The 24328-nt window shown below is 40.5% G+C and overlaps 1 protein-coding gene across 1 annotated transcript in view; it reads left to right on the top strand.

Moving 5' to 3' along the window:
- CFAP74 (cilia and flagella associated protein 74) overlaps window positions 1-24328 on the top strand; it is a 116366-nt gene that overhangs the window by 43378 nt on the left and 48660 nt on the right. The window contains exons 19-24 of the mRNA XM_018553093.1: window positions 229-335; window positions 2520-2642; window positions 3333-3454; window positions 7850-7978; window positions 19798-19885; window positions 23251-23424. Of these exons, the coding sequence (XP_018408595.1) occupies window positions 229-335; window positions 2520-2642; window positions 3333-3454; window positions 7850-7978; window positions 19798-19885; window positions 23251-23424 (743 nt within the window). The remainder of the gene's footprint in view (window positions 1-228; window positions 336-2519; window positions 2643-3332; window positions 3455-7849; window positions 7979-19797; window positions 19886-23250; window positions 23425-24328) is intronic.

Raw genomic sequence — 24328 nt, 5'->3', positions numbered from 1 at the left:
AATTCACACATTTTACAGTTGTTACCAGAATGGGAGGTTAGAAAAACCTGACAGGCATTTTACTCTTTCATACTCTATTTATAACTAAAAGAAAAAAAATGTATTTTTGTGTGGACTGACCCTAGTAGCTCTCAATATTCAGGTGCGTGTCAATGAAAGCATAAAATTCCCTTTAAAACAGACAGACTCCATCTGCTTCCTGCAACTGACTGAATGTTTTGTTTGTAGAATATGTCAATGGGGAAGCTCCTGTTGTTGTGGAAAACACAGACAGTGGAGATGAACATCTGTATGGAGTGACCCAGAAAGAAACTGCAGATATCAAGCTGGGTGAGGTATGTGTGACAGTTCAAGAACAGCTGGCAGAGACCTTTATGTAGACTGCTGTATTCTCTCATACTGAGGAATGACCAAAAGCCACAGAACCCTGGTGCAAATCTGAAATAGAGGGTAACCAGAAGACCAGAAGTTAAATTCTGCCTTAGTCTGTGTAGAATGTCATGTCATCACACAGATGGTGAAATTAGGGGACCATTTTTGGGAGGGGCACCCCATGCTAATAGGCTTCAGGACTTGTGTCTCTCCTGTAAGATCTTTAGCTGGTATAATCTTGCTAAAATACATGAGGATGGAAATAGCATAAAAATGTCACATGTACCCTGATGACTGGACTGTGATAAACTTTAATTATTAGCGGTATTTATCTAGTGATGACAATTTATGCAGTGCTTTACACAGTGCACATTAGTCCCTGCCCTCGAGGAGCTTGCAATCTAAGGTCCATATCTCACAACCATACATATGAGGGTCAATTTAGACAGGAGCCAATTAACCATCCAGCATGTCTTTGGAGTGTGGGAAGAAACCGGAGTACCTGGATGAAACCCTCCCAAGCACAGGGAGAACATGCAAACTCTCTGTAGATAGTGACCTGGCCTGAATTCGAACCAGCCACCCCCAGCCCAGTCCAGCGCTGCAAGGCAAAAACGCTAGCTACTATCTCCCAACCAGGGACCTCCAGTGCTACAAGGCAGAAGCTCTAACCACAACACCACTACATTAGAGTGAATTTCTATATTAGACAAAAAGTAAACTACATAGATGTACAATGTTTTGGTGGGTTGTTTTTTTTTTAAGCTCACATGTTTATTAACCGAAGTTTATTATGTCTTATTTTCATTTTATAAAACCTATATTTTACAAATTGTGACAGGACAGTTCTGTGTCACTATGGGGATTGGTGTGTTTGGCGCCCAGAACTCTCGGCCAGAGGGGCTGAGAGGGTCCAGAAAACATATAGTGTGTCAGGGAAGGAGCTGGGTTTCCATTTTTTTCTGGAGTATAACTTGGATCTGGGTCTCTGGAGATTTCTAAGAGTCTTGGGCTAGATGAAATCTCCAGTCCTGGTCCAGCCAGGTGCAGCCAATTGCCAGGCCAGACTGTGCAGGTGGCTGATTACAGCCCTATTAAGAGAGAGGAAGAGGCAGCCAGTGGTGCAGGAGTACATGCAGAGCGTGGGAGACTGTGTGTATGAGACACTGAGCTGGAGTCTGGCTGGAGAGGCCGAGAGGGCCTGTGGCACACGTGGTGTGTGGGCGAGGCCAGGAGGGTCAGTGGCACACGAGGTGTGTTTGGAAAGGTCGGGAGGACCATCGTCACACAGGGAGGTGTGAAGCTGCTGGGTGTCTGGCCATGAGCAGGCTAAAGGTGCCCATACACCTTACAATTATCTGCAGATTTTCTGTGGTCAGATGGAAAAAGTGCAACAGATTGGCCCAGGTGGAGATTACTCCATCCACACAGTTAAGTGTAGATGGAGGAATCTGTTTCACCTTTTCCATCTGACCACAGAAAATCTGCAGATAATTGTAAGGTGTATGGCCAGCTTAAGGCTCTAACCCTGAGGTGGGACATGATACCAGTGCTGAGCCAAATCTTGCTGGAAGATGCACCCTGTTTATGTTTGTTTGCTGAAAAGAAGCAATTTAAGTTGTGCTGTTTGGAAGAGAATAAAGTTGTTATGTTCAAAACGGCCTGGCTAAGGATCCTTCAATACCCTAAACGTTACAAAATATATACTCTGGATGCATTCAAGGTATTCAGTTTACAGTGCATGGGATTTGAAAAAGGGAATCCCCTGCCTGTGAGCTTGCTGGCAACCTGTGTAGAAATGAGAGATTAAGGGGTCTTAAGGGCTCTTTGAGCTACAGTCTGTAGTCTTAGCTGCCTGCAATTGAGGTCTGTTTACCAATGAAGCTGTTACCAAGCTCCATTAAGCAGTTGCTCTTGATTGGAATTATCCACCTGTTGGCTGTTTGAGGTAAATAGAAATTATTTGTGTGTGATATTTCATATGTTTTAAACACAATAAAAAAATCATGCCAATGATTCTATAGTAGCCATGCAAGCCGCAGGTCACTGGCATCAGTGTTAATTAAATCAATCACATCCAAGTATCTTCTGCTCAGAACGATTGTTTCACGCTGTGCTTGTTTTGTCTGATGTAATCTTTGTTTCAGGTAACGGAGGGAGAGATAGGACCTTTTACTACAGTGAAAATTCCAATTATCTTCACTCCAACCATACCGGGAAAAGCAAGTGCATTGTTTGAGATCATCTTTGAGAATCAAAACGGCAAAGCTGTAAGTATTTTAAATTAATGATGGTACTATGTAAATGCAGAAGCAAGCCTTGAGTTCATCTTTCAACATGGCTGTCTCCATTGCACCTGATGTTTTATTCCAGACATCAGGTGGTCTGAAATAAAACATTTAATATTTTAAAGTCCATCTAAAATGTATTTTCAAGCAATGGTAGATAATGATTTGAATAACATCATATTTAGTACAGTGGAGACGTTTGCTCTGATGACCTCAACAGCTGAAAGCTGAATAAATAATCATGCAGGGAGTGTAGGCTGGGGATAGCAGCAGCAAGCTGGAGTTTGAGGAATACATGAGTAGACAGCAGATGTATCTTTAAGGGGCAATCCAGGGGGTGCCTGTGTTGGCCTATAAGATTTAGATCAGGGGTAGGCAACTTCTGCACTCCAGCTGTGGTGAACCTGCCTCTTGTCTCTGCCTCTGAGAGTCATGCCTGTGGCTGTCAGAGTCTTGCAATACCTCATAAGACTTATAAAGTCCAAGCACCTGGAAGGCCGAGGTTGCCTATCCCTGCTCTAGCTATAAGATATATTAGACCTGACAATCCATCAGTTTTACTCCATTCTAGTTATACTTTACTCAGATTTTGGCAAATAGAGACACGTGAAAAGTACATTGAAGCCGCTGTTCACAGATACATATTTGACCATCTCCCACCTCTTCTTTCAGATTCCTGTCACAGCCATTGGAGTGGCAATTGATGTTCCTGTGTACGTTCCAAATTCAAATGTAGATTTGAAGATATGTACCTTTGATCGCCTGTACCAGGATAGTGTTGTTGTTAAAAACAGGTATGTCAGTTTTTCTAGAATTCCAGTTGTCAATTTGATCCAAAATTTCTAAAATCTGTGGTACTTAAAGGTAATTTGAGGTCATGCCTCAAAAGTTTCTTGATTCTGACCCTTATGTCCTTGGTCAGATGTCTACAAACCGAAAGGAGGGCCTTGAAGTAAAAAAACACATATGAGGGTATAAAGAGGTCAATAATTATAATTATAATTATACCATCTTTATATACCATCTAATTATTATTATACCATCTTGTCTTGAATTGTATTGTGATCGTAATGTCTTCCTTGATTGGTCACATCTTTCTGCCTTGAGGAAGGGACCCTGCGCGGTCCCGAAACGTCGGTTTATTTGGATGTCTGTGATGCTTTCTGTCCAATAAAAGGGACACATGTATCTTTACTACTGAGTGCTGGTGATTTCCTGACTTTCCTGTGTTTGCACAGCGCCATCCGTGGTATCTCATCACTTCGAGCACCACTTTTTTCATATCTGGCCGGGACTGCTGTGAGGACTGCGGAGGGTCTCTCCATCTACTTGCTTCCTTATATTGTAAAGCGCTGCCCAAACTGTGGGCGCTATATAAATCCTGTATTGTTTCTTGATTAACCTCTTGCCGTCCGCCCGTTAAGAAAAAACAGACGGCAGACTCGCTGCGAACGTCGCAGTGAGAGCAATCATTTTAGGGCCATCAATCACTGATAACACTAAACTGATGAGCGGTAAAAGCTTTTAATGCGTCGCCTATGGCCAATTTTGGGTAATGTCGTTTTTTGAGGTTTCGCGCGCATGCGCAATTTTAGGGCTTGACATGTTTGGTGTCTCTTTACCCGACGTGACCCCGTCTTTTATATTTTACCAAAAAATTTGGTAACGATAAATGTTTTAGAATTTAATATAGGGGGAACTGTTTTTTTTAAAAACAATCTGTAGTTTTTCCTTAATATATTAAAAAAATAAAAACCCCAGTGGTGATTAAATACCACCAAAATAAAGCTCTGTCTGTCCCCAAAAAAGGGTATAAAATTCATTTCAGTACAGCGCTGCATGACGGAATAAATGTCAGTCAAAGTACCGCAGCGCTGAATACTGAAAAATGGCCTGGATGGGAAGGGGGTTTAACACCCCGGATGTCAACTGGTTAAAAGTTGACCCAGGACAGATATTCCCAGTGTGGTTGAATGCAGTTGGTTAAATCATCTGCGCATAAGTTGTCCCCTATGCATAACTGCTATGGTTAATATGAGTGTGACCAGATGATGCTCTATCACATCATACATAAAAATAGTTTCTTTATTTGCCCTTTGTGGCCATCATTATTTGCACATATGTGACTGCATTGCAGTGTATGTTTCATAAGTAATGACACTTATAAATTATGTCTTGCTATTTGGAAATACTGCAATTGGAGCAAAACTTTCTAGCTGGCCTTTGGAATCGCTGTGATGGAGTATAGCTGGGCACTCAACTGATGTGATTTCACTAACAGAGACTGAGAAATATAAGAAGGTCATGAGTGGGTAACCCACTGACACCCATCTATTGAAAAATAATATATCTGTTTTCGACAGTATTTTGTGCATTGTTCATACCTTAAGCCCTAGCAGCTGAGTTACCTTACAATTCAGCAAATTGTTCTATATGTGCTCTGCCTTCCTGTCTTGAATGATGTCTTTCATCATATGACATTCATGTCAAATATGGAATAGGTGAATATGCTACACAAAACAGCCAGAGTCCTCATTTTATTAAACCACTGCAGCACTGTAGAAAAAATACAGCTGTATTCAGATCAGTTGCTTGGAACCCTTTGTCAGAATGTAGTTCCCTTCATCATTTTTTTCTTCCTTCTATTACTGTATCATTGGACAGCAGATCACAAAGAACAGAGATTTAAGGATGCTCTGAAACAGCAGCAGCAGTTTACGTGACTTCAGTAAGGATTTGGATGATTGAGACCACAGGCTAACTCCAAGAAACTATTCATATATGTATTATGCATGAACGTTGTTAATCTTCTTGGCTTTGATGTCTGAGGAGCAGAGGTTAATACCACCCAAACCCCTCCAACTTAATTGGTGCAAAGAGAGAGGCAAGTGTGCCAATTACAGAGATGGAGAGCTGTACAGAGCTGTAACCTTCCATTATATTAAATATTTCAACTTCATATGTCGGAGTAGCAGCAGCATGAAGATAATCCCCATGAGGAGAGAATCAAAACATACTTATGGAGAACCATGCTGCACATGAACTGCACACCCTGCAAACCATGTACACAGGAGACGATTGACAGGATGGGCAGTGACTGGGGCCCCTCCCAGGCGTAGTTGGATAGGGTTTTTTCTGGGGTTTGCTTCCCTAAGTCTATGGGCGAGCATTGTGTCTGGTTTGTCACCTTTGATATAAAACCTATGTTTGGTCCAAGCCAATCTGTCATTCGAAAGGTGCGTTAGACAAAGATTAAGTTCGTTTCTTATGTGGAACAGACTTGATCTGTGTTCATAGTATTGCTGGCGCTGGGGCCAGTTTGTGGGCCGCGCGGCCCAATGCCTCGTGGAGGGTTGGTTGATTCATCTTACCGCCCCTACTTCTGGTTTGCGACATCTCGGTATGTACCGATCGGCGGCGGGAGCCCGAGGCTAGGAATCAGTGTTTGGAGCGAGAACGAGTCCGGTGATCAGCCGTAAAAGTCAGTTATTCTCCCGGGCAGGCGCGGAGCTGGTTAGTGTGCGGCCATCTTGGTCAAGCTCGCGCATGCGCTCCACAGGAGACGATTTAAAGAAAACCCCATACTGAGAGGAATATTAAGGCTGCTATTGCGGATCTCCTTCTGAAAATATTAGTTGCCCGGCTGCCTCTGGCTTCAGTACTTTTGGAGATATTGATCTGAAACAAGCATTCAACAGTCAAAGTCAGAGCTCCTAATCGGCACACTTGTTCTAGGTCAGTAACCCTGAAAGTACTGAAGTCACTTTGATCAACATGACAACCAGGGAATTAATATGTTCAGAAGGAGATGGAACATTAGACAAAAATAAGCAAGTCTTTTTAAAGAAAAATATGTAGGCTGCATTGCTGACCTTTTTGCAAATGTTAGTTGCAGGTGGAATAAAATAATGTCTGCTGAAAAGTCGATACCAAAAAATAGAGTACTAGTAACTATTTTTTTAATAAATACTGTATGTGTTTGTGTGTATGTGTATATAATACAGTATATATGTATATGTGTATATATATATATATATATGTGTGTTAGGAATGCACCGAAAATGCAGATAGTACCAAAACTCCTGCACCGGCTCGCTTGGCCTCCTGTAATGGGGAGTGTCTTACAAGCACTCAAGCACCATCAGAACTGATCACTAACAGGGTTATTCACAAAAGGGTGAAGAGTTTGGAGAAGGCAGGGGAAGTGAACAATCTAGGACAATATAGCTGAACTGGAAAGTGAGCTGAATTGGAGAATTTTTCCAAATCAGCTATTTTGGCCTAGATTGTTCCTTTCTCCTGCCTTCTCCAAACTCTTCACCCTATCAGTCAATAACCCTGTCAGTGTTTGTAAATAACTGGGGACATAGTATGCTTACAGTTTCCCCAGTTTTGAATGAACAGGAAGTGCTCTACATCACTTCCTGTTCATTCATGAATGTGGAGATAGTAACTATTACTATCTCCACAGTTTATGAATGGACAGGAGCACTCAGTATAGAGGCTTCCTGTTCATTTATAACAGGGGCTGCAGAAAAAGAGATTGTGTCCTCAATCTCTTGTTCTCTTTTAAAATGGAAATATTAGGGGTCTGTATATATTTAATATTAAACCAGGTTTAACATTCCAGCTGATATACAGAGGTTGGTGCAATGACAGACTACACATAGTTATACTGTATATACTACAATTATAAACTAGTGTAACAATATATAACTATATAAGTAAGGTACAATACAATAAAGTAAATCCAGTAGAGGTTATTAGGAAGCCTATAAGATACTATGAAATAGAGATTACTCTTCACAGAGCCTATGTACTGGATGGCTAGAGGCCACCATGAGTATGGTTCACCTATAGGAATAAATGGGGCTGTGACATTTGTATGCAGTAGGGAGGGGTACTGGCCAGCACATTCTGTTTGCAAGTGTTTGGGCAGGACCACACAGTGAACATTGCTCAAATGGTTAGTGAAGTAGATATTTTACCAGATGGACTGCACTCAGGGGGTGAGGAGGTTACTTAAAGGACAGGACTAAAGTAAAGTTGTCCTTTAAAAGTTTAGTGACTTGTTTATTTAAATTTGGGAAAAAAAATAAATCTCTGTGTATTGCACTGAAATAGTAATTAAATGCAACAATGTATTAACATGAGTAATAGTATATCAAGTTCCTGTGTCTGACTTGCAGAGCAACAACCGCCCTTCGTTTGAAATTTGAAGTGTGCAAAGAACTAAGAAACCACATGGAGCTTCTTCCAAAGACTGGTTTCATCCAAGCTCAGTCATCCTTCAGTGTACAGCTCAAGTTCATACCAAGGTATGTCCTCCGTCAGATATTTGACTGATCTTTGACTGATTTATAAGCAGTGCATAGAAAATCTTTGGTGTCTCTCAGAGCAAACATTTAAGCATTAGGTTTCATTCTCCAAATTCAGAAGAATAATTACAGCTAGGTTTTAGTTGCTCCATCCATGGGGCTGGCTGGCAGTACTGGAATACATATTCTGACTGCCACATTACTATGAAGCAGAGCTGCTGGCCCTATTATCTCATGTAACTACTGCTGATGTTGCTTATCAGTCTTAACCAAGTAGAATAGGGGGTGTAAAAAAAACTGATGTAATGAAAAGTCTTTGTGCAAATGTTCTTATTGTCCATTAATAAGGTCAGCAAATGGCACTGGTCCCCATACATGTCATATATAAATTGATCACACAGGGAAGAGCTTAAGATGACCTCTGGATTACAGGAGGATTGTTTGACTGTGAACAGGTTTTTCCCTCCTCTTGATGCACATCACCTTATCTAATGCTGTTATCTAATGCTGTTTTTAGGCTTGGTTGGTAGGAAAGGTACAGTAGATAATGTTGTTCTTCTGTAGGGATGTTGTGTTTAAAGTGACTCATAAGCTTTTTGAAGTGAAAATCTGTTATAAAGCACAGGCGCCATATTTTCAACCACCGGCAGACCCACCACTATGCTTGGGCTGCTTGGATTTGGCAAAGTTCTGACACTCCCTGGTAGAGGCGAAGCTTGCCCTCTCCCTTATATAAATTGATCACACAGGGAAGAGCTTAAGATGACCTCTGGATTACAGGAGGATTGTAATCCTGCATCCCACACATTCCTGTTGGCCCATCATTGTGATAAGGCAGGAAGGGTCAGGAAAGTGTCAAAACTACCAGGAAATTATAAAGCTTGTTGAATCAGAATGGCTTGGCATTCAGTTGTAGCTGAGGGGACTTCAGCTACAACTGATGCCAGCACAGTAGATGCCAGCACTTTACCTGTTAGCAGCTTGGGCAGAGTCACTTTAAAGCATACACTCCCATGGACCCTGATGTTCATCTCTATTGCTTGGGCAATACAATGTCAGCTTTTGGAAGATTTAAGGTGCTCATACACTGGCCGAATTTCGGCTGGTTTTTAATGTACCAGCCGAAATTCGCACAGTGTGTGGGGCTGTCGGCTCCCTCTCAGCCTGCATTCCTGGATCAGCTGATATGGTATTGGCCACTAGCACCTGTCAGAATACAATGCAAACAGCGGCGATTCTTCGATCGACACGCTGTTTGTGTTGATGGAGGAATCGCATCAATTTTTTCGTTCAGCCTGTGGGTTGAACGAAAAAAATTGATAGGTGCATGGCCAGCCTTAGGCTTGAGAGGCACAACAGTTAACATGCATTTGAGAACATCACTGTAAGTGTGCATATTCTCTAGGGGCGTTTGCAGGCGATTGGGGTTTAATTTAAGGGAGTGTAGAGCCTGTTGGTAAAGGTGATGGAAACGTAAAGGGAAATATACAGAAATAGAAATATACAGTACATGGTGCCATTGCTGAGATCTTTCTAAGAACATTTGTTGCATGAGAGTTACCGACCTGCAATAATCATGCAGATTAGAAAGTTCAAGTTAATCCACAATTAGTAGACTGCATATTTGTTTAGTACCCCAGTAAACACTTTTCTTTCATTTTCCATACCTTCCTACCTTTGGTTCATTGGAAAAGGTTACTCCTTAGCAGCATTTTTTAAGCCCAGCTATAGTGTTCTTGTAGCAAAATCTTCAACCGAAGCACAAAGTCCTCTTCTTCAAGCAGCAATCTGCAGCTACAACTCTGCTGCAGTATTAAGAGCATTCTTTGGAAGATGGCAGGAATTGTTACCTGTGATATATTAACTTGCAGTTGTTCTTCCTATTCCTATGTGTTTAATCTTACAGTGTGTTTGTGTTATCGGCCTGTTCTGTTCTCAGAAAATGTGTGCCACTTTTCACTAAGAAGCGGTTTAAACCTCCCGTATGCCCTAGCAACACATTGCATGCTCTAAATTGATAGATGCACTTTCTGGCACAATATTATTTTTTTCTGAAAGCTGACATTTTAATTTAAAGCTGAACACTGGACACAAAAACTTTAATTTAGATATATTATTAAACCCTCGCCTGTTTTTGCATATATCTACAGCTAGCAAGCAGTAGATATATGCAAAATGATTATAAAAACAACAACTTTTTTTAAGGGTTAATACTTCCCTGTGTCTCCGCCGCGCATTCCCGTCCGAACATCTGAACATTTCTCGGGTGGCCGTAAAGGATCTTGGGGTGGGCGCATGCGCAGTTCAGATGTTCGGCCGGGAGATGAGGAGAGAGAAAAGGTAAGTCTATGGAACAGCGTGCACCCACACAGACTCCATGGGACATCAGAGGAGAGGAGGACAGAGGAGTCAGTGCTGAATCGGAGACCCGCACCAGCGCTGGAGGGACATCTGAAAACAACAGGAAAGAAGATGATGATTGGATTAAGAGGCATCATTTAAGGTGGGTCCTTACACTAACATTGGGGGGGAGGGGGAAAAAATTAGCCCCACCCACTACAGGCAGCCTGCAGAAAACCACAGGAGGGGGTCGGATTAATGACCTGTCACCCTGCACAAGGAAAGGCAGCAGCAGAGACCGATCTTTATTACAGGAAGTTCCAAGTTTCATATTGAATTACTGCACAGATCTGGAAGAAATACACAAAGCTCACCAAGATTCTAGTAAGAATACACATACTATAGCTCTACTATTCAGACAATTCTTGGTTATCCCAGAGTTCACTTTCAGGATAAGTTCATTTCTGTACACTACTCAAATTCTGAAAGAATTTTACTAAATCTTTGTCTGTTTTTGCTGCTGTGGAACTCTGCGGTTTAACTGCATAAAAAGACCAAGCCAGTGTTTCATCTCTTAAATCATAGCAGAGCTTTCAGTCAGTTAACATTAGCCAAACAGATTAAAAACATTTTTCCATACAAATGGAGCATTTATGGGCTTTAAAGCATTACCCAGCATTACTCTGAAGTTTTATTAAAAATTCAAAGATAAACGAATTGCAATAAAATGAGATCCTAATCACACATTGTGCAGTTCTGTTCAAAATCAGGTTTGGTTCGTGGGGAGCGTAAATCAACTTTCATTCTATTAAATAGCTCTTTGAATGCTTGAGCAGCAATGCTTCACATGCATATTGTATATTAGACATCAAGGGAAAGAACTATGAGTTTCAAATGAGGAGTTTGTAAAATAGTTGAGTAAGCTATTATGATATGAAGATTTACTAATCAAAAAGTATAAATTCATACTTGTGGCCTCCCATTTTTAAAGGGACAGTCCAAGCCAAAATTGATGGTTCAGTTATGTGGGTGATGTTGGACTTTAATAAAGGTGTATGTGTAGGCAAAACTTTTTTATTAGTTTTGAATGGAGTGGAGAGGGACTAGACCTCCCGTCAGGTCTTTTTTTTGCTGCTCTGTGTCCCTGTTAGGGAAATTTACCCTCTCTGTGTGGACTCGTGAACATTATCACTGAAAATTTTGAGTTGTCATCAGAGTAGATGGGAAATACCTAAAAGTGAGGGAAAAGCCCAAATTTTGAGTGATCACCAGAACAGGAGCAGAGGGGAAGTCCTCCAATGGGGACTCTGATGACCACTAGGGATTTCCCTTTGTTTGGAGGGATTTTCTCTCATTTCCTGTTGTGGCTATGGACAGGAAGTGAAGAGAGATCTCCCCAGTGGGATCAAAATGTCAAAAAGGCTGACAGGGGTTATAACCTTCCTCTTTTCTATTTAAAAAAAAAAAAAAAGGCTTGACTTCAGTTCTACTTTAACCTCCTGTCCTGGAAATGAATACGAGAGGAAGTCAGAGGAAACCTTACAACAGTGTAAGTTGTCATTGAAACACCTGTACACATTGGAAGATTTCCCCTCTGCTCCTATTCTGGTGACCAATGAAAATGTGGGTGGCAATGGTCCCTAGTACAAAGTAAGACAATAGGTTTGGTTTACTAAAAGCAAATGGGCCGTTTATTTTGCAAGGGAATTTGCACCTTGCAGAGGAAGTTTGCCCTTAGCTTGGTGAATGTAGTGAAATCTCACTTAGCAAAGAATACCAAATCATGTGCAAGTCAAATAAAAAAACTATTTTTGTTTGCATATGATTGGGTGATGGAAACTTCCCCTGCAAAGTTCACATTCCATTGCAAAGTGAACAGCATGTTTGCCTTTAGTAAATCAACTCCAATAAATCTCCCTAATAGGGTCACATAGATCAATAACAACCCGACAGCATCTTTAACCCTTACCAACTCCAACCAAAACTAAAAAAAATAAAAAAGATTTGGCTTTAATCCAGTGCTCTCCGGGCAGAATAAAAATGAACCCTTGCAGTGGGGCTACCCCCGTACTGCAAGGTTTAACTGCTAGATTTTCTGCAGCAGACAGAATAAAGAACAAATACTCACTGAGCCTCAATCCTGCCGCAGAGACCGCTCACCTCTCTCTCTTCCTCCGCTCCAGAGGTAGAATGTTCCTTGGTGTCCTCACATCTAATACACTGTATTAGATGTGAGGGCGCATGGGTCATTAGACCACCAGAGCCTGGGGAAGAAGAGGCTGCAGTAACCAGTCTAGCAGTCAGGTGGGACAGAGGATCTGGTGAGTATATGTTTTTCAGACTTTTTCAGAATCAGACTTCCCAGCTTTGTCCCCATCCACCTTGGAATCTGCCTATGTAAAATAAAGCCAAACTTTAACAAAATTAGACTGTGGGGCATATTTGGAGATTTGCATTTGCATGCCATTGTTGGTGTAGTTAGTTCCCGAGTGGCAGGTAGACATTATAAATTGTAATATCTGCAATTTAGGAATTTAGGCTGGCTTTCTCATTCACAGTAAATGTGAATAATAGAATAGGATTTAAAAGCAGCAAATCATCAGTAAAATCAATCATTTGTCTTCTGAAAACTCTGAATTTTTCAAAGCGTTTGTGACAGCAAATGTAAAAATAATTGTGTTTGAAATAATATAAAGAAATGTTACTGAGACTGGCGTTTCTATTGAAGAATGGGAAATCTGAATGTTGGGTGAAGGAGACTCGATCAGGTGAGCGCAGGAGGGCATGTGAATAGCGCCTGTGCTACAAATTGCTACATATCTTCTGCACAAAGAATTGAAATTTAACCTGATTGGCTTACAATAATATACACTTATATTTTTATTGTATAAACCATATCTGTATAGTTTTTGTTATCTGCCTAGAGTTTAGCTTTAAAAATAAAAGTAACTATTACATATATGGATTACCGCTTGCCTTTTGGTAGTGTCTATGGTATGTAATTGCTGCAAATTGTCTGAATAGAGTATTGTAAGAACATTACTGGGCCTGCCTCTTTCAGCTTGGTGTGCAGTAGGGATGTTCAGATCCAAGTATCATACTCGGTATAAGTACAAGTACAGAAACTTTTCCAGCTCCAGGACTAGACTAGAGAAAAATTCAAATCTTAGGAGGCAGCTGTCATTTTTAAGGAGCACAGGGTGCTCCTGGGATTTGTGCACCTCTGTTTTTTAATGCATTGGTTTTTTTAAAAATAAATATATATAAATGGATGCACCGATACCATTTTTCCAAGTACAAGTACTGATACTTGCCCAAGTCCATTTTTACATTACATTTTTGTTTATTGTGATGTGACAGTTTTTTTCTAAAACAATACAGACTAATGATTGGACAGAGGTGGAGCACCAGAGCCAGGTTCCAGCTGCAACTCCTGCAACCCTGGTAGTTCTCGTAAAAATGCCAAGTATCGGCACTGGTATCTGAACTGGTATCTGGACATCCCTAGTGTGCAGGACATCTTAGGAAGCTCATATAAATGCAGATTTTGGTTACTTAAAGCGGACCTTTACCCATATCTTTCAAATAACAACAAACACTCCTTTAGAAATGTTTAGTGATGACAATCTACAAACACATACTTCTAGATAGTTGCCGGCTTTGTATTATTTGCATTCCTTACTTCTCTTTTCTTCCCCAGTCTTCTGACAGTAGCCATGTTTACTAAGGGCAGATTACTAGCTCTCCTTTTACATCCTGGAGTTCTGGCATACAGGTGAAACTCGAATAATTAGAATATCATGCAAAAGTAATTGCAGTAAGTGCTGCAAAAGGGGCCCAAACCAAGTACTGAGTACATATGCATGCTTGTACTTTTCAGAGGTCCGATATTGTTCTATGTACAATCCTTGTTTTATTGATTGCATGTAATAATCTACTTTTTTGAGGTTGTGGATTTGGGGTTCTTGGGGTTTTCATGAGCTGTAAGCCATAATCATCACAATTATGACAAATCACGGCTTGAATTATCTTGCTTTGCATGTAATGAGTCTATCTCATATATTAGTTTCACCTTTTAAGTTGCATTAGTGAAATAAATGAACTTTGCACGATATTATAATTATTCGAGTTTCACCTGTATGTGACTAGCCATGTGACTAGGACATGTGACCGTGCACATCATCTCAGGGGAGGAAAATGCCTTTCCCTGAGGTCTCGTGAGATTACAGATGAGATCTCCCAGCAATGCTCTGCTGATAACAAGGCAATCCCAGTGTGCATTGCTTTGGCAAATTGAAGTAATTTTGCCCTTTCAAACCAGGAAGTTAATGCTCTGCAAGTGTAAGTATTTCAAAATCCCAGCATTTTACACCTGACACGTCTTTGTTATTATTAATCATCATACATAGAGGGATGCATTGGCAGAATTTGATTTATGAGTGCAAAGGTCCACTTTAAACCTGAATTATTTAAACATTCATTCAATGTAAATATTATATAATAAATACGTTTTCAATTGAACTGCAATAGTTGTGTGCCTGTAAATTTCAGTTTGAGCTACTGAGCTGTGTAAATGACAAACTTTTTTTTCCAACAGAGCAGCTAAGAATAAGCAGGTAAACATGATAAAAAGAGTTTAAAACTTCACCCACTGGCTGGAAATATATTTATCTTCAGAAATATTTATATTCCGTATTTAAAATTTACCTGACAAAAATAAGTAAACATATTTTTAGTTCCACACATAATGAAGTAAATATGAAATGAAAACTTTCTCAGATTTACACAGCTTTGTTTGCTTGACGGAGCCTGAAAAAAAAAACCCACTTCTGCTTACACGTTTCACATCTGTATGGATGTATGATCTAGAGTCTACTCTCTACTCCTTCCTGACTTTGCTGGTCTTAATGCCAATTTGTAAAGAAAAAGTATTGTTGCCTAGGCACACGGGGGACTTGCATTTATTTCAGCAAGCTCGATGCTTGGGTGAAATACCATCACGATGGATTACTTTATTTTCTTGGCTCAGCTGATGACTTTCCGCCCAACATTTTTATTTAAAGACTCATCGAGCAGCCTCACATGGGGGGGATTATTTATGGGGATCCAGGGTGTTGTGCTGCAGGTACTTTGGTGATTAATACAGGGCGCTAAGTGACAACTCTGCAGCTTTTCAGGATTGTTCACTAGTCACTTTTCTAAAAATGCTGGATCCTCAGAAAACGTAAAGTTTATAGCTCAGAACAAGAGATAAAGCTGGTGCTGCCAGAACTTGGTTCTCTTCCCCATGAATTAACACGCTGGATTTAGGCATGTTGAATTAATTTATACAACAGCCTGTCTTCCTTTCATGGCTTTCAAATGACATGCTTGCTGATGGCTGGTGTAATTAACAGAATGCAACCCATCAAAGATTTGTGGTGCGCAAAGGCAATTAGTTTACTTTGTAGTGTTTTTATTTTATTGTCTCCCAATTAATATCATGCCTTTTACAATAAATTATAATCTTCTCAATCAGTTATGTATAAAAATATATAATTATTTGCACAGCTGAAGTTTGTGTTAGATGTTTTGCCATGTTCTTGTGTTGGGACTACTTTGGGCAATGCTGCCCAATGCTGCTGGTGTGAACAATCCCTGATAAATGGGTTAGTTTTCAATTAGTTCTAATGGTGAGCTGAATCAGGTTTGAAGCCGAGGCATAAGCTTCACGTTCATGAAAAGAATTGTGGATAAAAAATTAAAGAAATAGCCTGTTAGGAATGTATTTTATTCAAAAATTCTGAAAGATTAGAGGTAGTCCCTTATGTTGGAACAGAACCTGTCAGACATATCTTAAGTATTGGTTCACATCAATGGACTTGGGAACTTTGGCATGGATTCATTTATAAGGAGAGATTATCACACACACTTTTGGCCATATAGTGTATATAGTGTATCCTGGCACCTTAAATCTAAAGAGGTGTGCTCTTCACTGTGGAGATCCTTGTCCTGCAACAAGAGCCTTGTAGTATCATTCCTCTTACTGTAGCAAGGCACGTTCTAAGTTCTTTAGTCTCCTTGCAACTTGGGCAGCCGTTGGTCCCTGCACCTACCTTGTAATATTTTCAGAGTGCCCCAGGAGCCAATCTGTACTGTTATAAAAATGCTTGGCTCATCCCAGGTCTGCACTTGGCCTTGCTACCTTCTTCCTCCTCTGTCTCGCTATTGGACATTAAAGTGACTTTGTTAGGAGGTCAACAATCGATATGCTTTTCGCACTCAGTTTTGGCTGCCCGGATTTCTAGTTTGCACAGTATTTTGTACAGTATTATATTACAGTACAGTATTGTAATACATTTTATATGAATATTTTTGGGTTGTGGAACGAATCATCTGAATTTCCATTATTTCCTATAGGGAAATTCGCTTTGATATACAAGCGCTTTGGAATACATGCATGCTTCCGGAACGAATTATGCTCGTAAACCAAGGTATTACTGTATTCACTTTGTAACAGATACATTTTAACACCCCAGGCTAGTTGAATGACAGTTCCCTTTGCTGGCTGTTGTGGTTCCTCCTGTTGGCTGTTGTGGTTCCTCCTGCTGACCCTTAGTCACTGCAGGACACAATAGTGGTGTTGGGGTTGATAGGGGAACCACAGTGGCCAGCAGGGGACACAGTATTCAACACACCCAGCAGTGTGACATCAGATTGGTGCTGGGAGCTCTGCTACAGAGTGAAGTTTCAGCAAACGGGTTGACGGACAGGTATCTTTATTCTAGCGCCTTTCCAATTTGACCCCCTGACCGCGCCACTTTAAGAACACGCAGTACACTTATATTTTATTATTATATGTGTGTGTCAATATTATTATTATGCTCATCACAAGAATATGTCTTATTTCCTGGAATGCTCCCTACTTCTAAATAAAATATTTGTATACAATAATAAAATATAATGTACATATATTGCTAGTAGTAGTTATTTATCACGTGACTCCGGGGTAAATTGTTTATCCCCTGCAAACCCTGTGGAGGTCCTATTATTAGATTTGAGGTCGTAATGAACGATTGTTGGATCAAGGTGACATATGGACAGATAAATTGCTGTCGAGTTTGAAGTGCAGCCCCCAAGAAGGAGAACAGCTTGTAAACGTTGGGCTGGCGTATGTGTGTTTAATTAACTTTGGATGCAGGTTGAATTTGTACATCAGCACAAGCAGGTGGCATAACAACTGAAGCCAAAATCATCACTCTTTAAAAATGACTGGTTCTGGTTTCCTGGTCTGTAAATCTAAACTCAGATGTGTGTAGCAAGTTTAACAAAGGAATTGATCGCTTGGCACTAGGATTTTTTCGCAGTGCAGCACAATGCAAAGACAGCTAGGTGGAGTGTTTAATGTATGCCATGGACCTGGAAAGTGGGTGTTGATATCAGAAAATAAGCTGTCATTTCTTTAAAAGCACAACTCCAGGCAATCAGCTAAACACATCATTGAAATACACATATAGGAAAATGTAAATCTGTTCAGCCAGTCTTGTGATGAAGTTTACTAATGAGCAACAGGGCCTGAGCTACTATAAATATACACTATATTGCCAAAAGTATTGGGACACCCCTCCAAATCATTGGATTCAGGTGTTCCAATCACCTCCATGGCCACAGGTGTATAAAATCAAGCACCTTGGCATGCAGACTGCTTTTACAAACATTTGTGAAAGAATAGGTCGCTCTCAGGAGCTCAGTGAATTCAAGCGTGGCACCGTGATAGGTGGCCACCTGTGCAATAAGTCCATCTGTGAAATGTCCTGGTTACTAAATATTCCACGGTCACCTGTTAGTGGTATTATAACAAAGTGGAAGCAACTGCGAACAAAAGCAACTCAGGCACGAAGTGGTAGGCCACGTGAAATGACAGAGCGGGGTCAGCGCATGCTGAAGCGCACAGTGCGCAGTAGTCAACAACTGTCTGCAGAGTCAATAGCTACAGACCTCCAAACTTTGTGTGGCCTTCAGATTGGCACAACAACAGTGCATAGAGAGCTTCATGGAATGGGTTTCCATGGCCGAGCAGCTGCATCCAAGCCTTGCATCACCAAGTGCAATGTAAAACATTGGATGCAGAGGTGCAAAGCACGCCGCCACTGGATTCAAGAGAAGTGGAGACGTGTTCTCTGGATTGAGGAATCACGCTTCTCTGTCTGGCAATCCGATGGACGTGTCTGGGTTTGGCGGTTGCCAGGAGAACGGTACTTGCCTGACTGCATTGTGCCAAGTGTAAAGTTTGGTGGAGGGGGGATTATGGTGTGGGGTTGTTTTTCAGGGGTTGGGCTTGGCCCCTTAGTTCCAGTGAAGGGAACTCTTAAGGCATCAGCATACCAAGACATTTTGGACAATTTCATGCTCCCAACTTTGTGGGAACAGTTTGGGGATGGCCCCTTCCTGTTCCAACATGACTGCACACCAGTGCACTAAGGAAGGTCCATAAATACATGGATGAGCGAGTTTGGGGTGGAGGAACGTGACTGGCCTGCACAGAGTCCTGACTTCAACCCAATAGAACACCTTTGGGATGAATTAGAGCGGAGACCGCGAGCCCAGCCTTCTCGTCCAACATCAGTACCTGACCTCACAAATGCGCTTCTCGAAGAATGGTAAAACATTCCCATAGACACAATCCTAATTCTTGTGGACGCCTTCCCAGAAGAGTTGAAGTTGTTATAGCTGCAAAGGGCGGGCCAACTCAATATTGAACCCTACGGACTAAGACTGGGATGCCATTGAAGTTCATGTGCGTGTAAACACAGGCGTCCCAATACTTCTGGCAATATAGTGTATATCCAAATAATCACCAAACATTTAAGGCTTCATGCAGTAAACCTTATTTACAGAGCTAGGGAACTGCTGGCTCTGTGCTTGCATGTTTTGTCAATTTGTTTGCCAAAATGCTTGTCAATTTTTTTTAAAGTCCCCGCCCCCATGTACACGCATATACAAATGCAAACACACATCGGGTGAGTCTTCATGCGAAAACAATTGCACCACACATGTTACATATCACTCTGAACGTTGGTGTATGCAATTTTTAGGCTTGACATGTTTGGTGTCTATTTACCCGACGTGACGAAAGAAATGTAGCAGGATACATTTTGGCCTAAATGTACAAAGAAAGATTATTTATTTGCAATGTTTTCTAACATAATGTAGAAAAAATGTTTTCAAAGTCTTTGGTAATTTTTCTTTTTAATAATAAAAAAACAAAAATCCCCCAGTGGTGAATGCCACCAAAAATAAGCTCTATCTGTCCCAAAAAAATGGTATAAAATTTGTTTCGGTACGGCATTGACTGAATAAATTTCAGCACTGAATACTGAAAAATGACCGGGACAGGAAGGGAGTTTAACACCCCGGTCTTCAAGTGGTTAATAATCTACTTTAAGAATTCTGATGTTTGTACACTTGTTGGTGACATATATAATTCATTTGTTTTTCAGACATTCTCTTTTTGAAGATGCCAGTGAATATTTTGATAAAGAGACCGGAGTATTGGAGGTCCCTGTGACAATATCAGTGGTTGATCAGGTCAGTTTAATTAACAATGTATCCCAAATCAAAATTGGGGTTTGCGTACAAGGGCACAATTCTTTTGCCCGAGATTATGCGCATACGTTCTGCTCCTCTAAGGATTGACATAATCTGGTGTGTGCTGTATACATTGTCCATGTACCCTAGTACTGAATATATCTGTCAGCAAGCAAGGCATAGGTCACGCTGGATTTTCAACAAAGTAGTACTCCAGCCGAAACTTTTTTTTACATTGGAAAAAATGGGAGAGGGTTTGAATCTCTTGTCAGGTTTCTCTTGCAGCCTGCTTGGCCTTTGCTGAAATTTCCCCTCTATCAACAGGTGCACTTTTTCTTTTTGCCCCCTTCCCTTCACCTAAACAATCGCACCCGCACCCTCTGAAGATCTCTACTTACTGAGATCCAAGGGCCACTGCTCTGCTGTTTGTTGACATCCAAGTACTGCAAGTTTCCTTCTCCTGGCCGAATCCATTTCTTGGCTGGCAGGTGACCCCATAGAAATCTATAGGCTGTAATATGCACGTGTGGCCAGCAGAGGGAGCATTGCGATGAAAACAATAGCAGAACTGTGCCTGTTGGATCTTGGTAAGTATAGATCTGTGGACGGGGAGGGTGGGAACCTTTAGGGATAATTTTTTCCTTCCAATAGTGGAAGGGAAAAAAGCATAAGCACATTTTGCTTTACAGTGTGCTTATCCTTTAAGGAATAAACCTGTTTCAGACACTTCTTATGTAATCATCGGCTACCTGGCTTTCAGGTCACCTATTAGTTTCTGAACAGTAGCACTTTTCGCAGCTTCACTTTACGTGAAGCAGCATATGGCCGCTCCATCAGATGTGAGAGATATTTGATTTGTGAAAGATTTGCAGTCATATTGTATGATTTGAATCACCAAGTCAGAGTAATAGAGTAGCTAATACCAAGATAATTAACTCAGGAAATCCATTGCTACATTTTGTTACAGTTATCTCTGGAATCCTTCCCGATCTCATTAGTCCGCTCAATTAACGCAGTCATGATAATTCTAGGTTTAGCAGCTCCCATCGACAAAGTGGAGGCTCTCCATTATGCCTCTGTATGAATTCTAGCAGTGAACTGAATCAGATTGTGGGAAGGATTATTCCTTCTCGTTTATTTATCTACTAATACAGACAGTAAGGCTTTTCTGGGAGCAAGGAAATATATGCAAATAAATTTCTCATTTTATGTGATGATCAGACCTTGCATATGAAGGATCATACCTACTATATGTGGAGATTAGTTCCAGCCTCCTAGTTCCAGCCTCCTTGTAGCCTCCTATCAGAGAAGTGTAAAGCTGGCAATACCCCAGTAGTATTTTTTTTTTTAAAGGGTTCAATAACAGCAGCAATCTGGGAAATGGAAGTGCAGCACTAGGAGACAAATAGGCTCTGCAGCAAAAATTGTTTGCTGGCAGGAGAAAAGAGCACAGTTCTGGGCTTATCAATGTGGTAGAACAACAAAACAATGGGGCTTTAAAAGTGTCTATTAGAGAATGTGGGATAACACGGCTAAACCTATTGACACAATATAGTGGGTATTCATATGTATAAAAAACATTTAATTCCATAATCTCAATATAGTTAAAAACATTTAATTTGATCTACAAAATTACAAAAATAGACAGATTTAAAGATAAATAAATAAATGAACCTCCCTGGACTCCGTGCCGATACATGATATACATAATTTTAATATATTCCATAATTTAGGTCATGCATTTCCTAAGCAATATCTTTAAAACATTTCTTTTTCCTCTTACATCCTGTTGCTTTTAAAGGGGAGGGATTGATGGGAACGCGTAGAAGGCCAGATTAGTGCAGTCACAGATGAAATAATGAATAATATGATTGCTTTGAAATTTTTTAAAGATATTGCTTAGGAAATGCATGACCTAAATTATGGAATATATTAAAATTATGTATATCATGTATCGGCACGATACATGATATACATAATTATACAAAATAATCTGGTGCTCCACCACTGTCCTGAAATTATTAGTCTGTATTGTTTTAGAACAACTGTCACATGACAATAAACAAAAATGTATCAGTACTTGTAAGTACTAGCTTGGGCAAGTACCAGTACTTGCAAACATGGTATTGGTGAACCCCTTTATTTATATTTATAAAAACAAAATGATACATTAAAACAGATGTACAAATCCCAGGAGCTCCCTGTGCTCCTTACAAATGACAGCTGCCTCCTAACGTTTGAGTTTTTCTCTAGTCTAGTCTTGGAGCTGGAAAAGTATCTGTTCTTTTACTTGTACCGAGTATGGTACTTGTATCGGTGCATCCCTAGTACAGACCCACCCTCTCCATGTCTGATGACTGCTGTAAAGAGGTTTAATGGGCAGGAGGCTGATATAAAGACAGATTCAGATGCTAATTCTTGCTGCAATTGAAATTACATTCCATGATTTTAATAAATTTTGTAGTGTTTAAACTTACAAGGGTATAATTCTAATCAACTTTCCAATTCAGGCATTGCGATGAGGAAAATGAAAGCTCAAAATGCAAAATATTTCTAATTTTCTATATATACAAACAAAATTCTAACTGTGAATGTGATTTTTGTTCATAAAAAATTGTAGATATTGTAATGTGCATGTGCTAGGCACAAAATACGCCTGTTTAATACGTCTGGGTTGCTCCCTGCAGAGAGCAGTGGCTGTCAGTCACCGCTCCGCAGGAATCCCCCCTCCCCCCGATCCGATCCTCCAGCACTGAGTGGAGGAACGATCAGGGGAGCGCGCGGGCACAGCTGGCTCTGCCTCTAGATAGGCAGAGCCCGCTGTCATTCACGCAGCTGGGTGGATCTCGACAGTATTGTCGGGATCCATCCCGGCTGCAGCGCTCTCAGTATATCGCGGGCTGTCTCGGGAGGCTAATACCCTAAAGAGAACTATGGGGAAAAACACTTACCCCATAGTTCTCTTTTAAGTAGCAGGTCTGGACAGAATTTTTAAGGGCTTTCGAATGAAATGAGTTGACTCAATGATGGCAAGATCGAATGCTCTGATGAACGAATTCAAATAAACGTTTGAATGAAATTCTAACAGTGTATGGGCAGTGTAAGTCATCTGCCCTCTAATGAACTCTAGTAAAGCACAAAGCCCTATAACCACCATTTAACAGTCCAGTAAAAGAGACTTGGAAGCTTGAATAGAAGGAATGGGGGCTTACTGATTTGAAGGTTATCACACATTAATGGACCACATTACAGCAGTTCCATAATTTAGCTAGTTTTTAGTACCTGCCAGGTTGGCATTGAAGTAAAAGAATGAAGCAATGATAGCTAAGATGTGTTAATGTTTTCTTTACATTTTTTGTTTTCAGACCCGACCTGTTATCTTTACTGTTCATGCTATTGTGACCACATCAGACCTGGAAATCAACCCTACTGAAGTGGATTTTGGGTACTGTACAATCTTTGAGTCAGTTCAGACATCTATTCAATTAACAAACAAGTCTATCCTGTCCCAGGAGTTTGGATTTGTGGGAATCCCAGAGGTAAGCATTTATTTAATATAGGTATTTATATAGTGCTGGCAGTTTACACAGAGCTGTGCATACTGCACATTCACATCAGTCCCTGCCCTCAAGGAGCTTACAATCTCTAAGGTCCATATTGCACACATATACAGGGCCAGTTTACCTTCCAGCATGTCTTTGGAGTTTGGGAGGAAAACAGAGTACCTGGAAGAAACCCACGGAAGCACAGGGAGAACATGTAAACTCCTGACCAGGATTTGAATCGGGGAGAAGGCAGAAGTGCTAACCATTAAGCCACAAAGGTTTTGTAGGCACGCAGTAACATACAAATGTGCATACAAATCAACAGTTAAATCTAAAAAATCGAGTCTGAAACATACCGTATATACTCGAGTATAAGCCGTCCCGAATATAAGCCGAGGTACCTAATTTTACCAAAAAAAACTGGGAAAAAGTATTGACCCGAATATAAGCCGAGGTTGGGAAATGAGGCAGCTACTGGTAGATAGATACCAATAAAATTACATTAATATTTATTTAAAAGAAAAATAACCTAGCTCTGTAAGTGGAAAAGGGGGTACAGGGCTACATATCATGTACTACGGATCATTTAACCCATTCATATTAGCAGAGGATAATTGTAAATCTATTGTTCAGTGCATTCTATATGTAGTATATAGTACATGTACATATAGAGTGCCTGCAACAATACATTTACAATGATCCTCTGCTAACATGAATGGGTTAAATGATCCATAGTACAGGGCTACATACAGATCATTTAATACATTCATGTTAGTATAATTGTAAATTTATTGTCTGCACTGTATTAGCAGTATATACTCTATATGTAGTATATACTGCTAATACAGTGCAGACAATACATATATAATTGCTTAGATTCATCTCTCTCTCTACCCCC

The sequence above is a fragment of the Nanorana parkeri genome, unplaced genomic scaffold, assembly GCF_000935625.1.
Source record: "Nanorana parkeri isolate BGI_ZX_2015 unplaced genomic scaffold, ASM93562v1 scaffold109, whole genome shotgun sequence".
In the NCBI taxonomy this organism is placed as follows: Eukaryota; Metazoa; Chordata; class Amphibia; order Anura; family Dicroglossidae; genus Nanorana; species Nanorana parkeri.
This window is presented reverse-complemented; position numbering and strand designations above follow the sequence as displayed.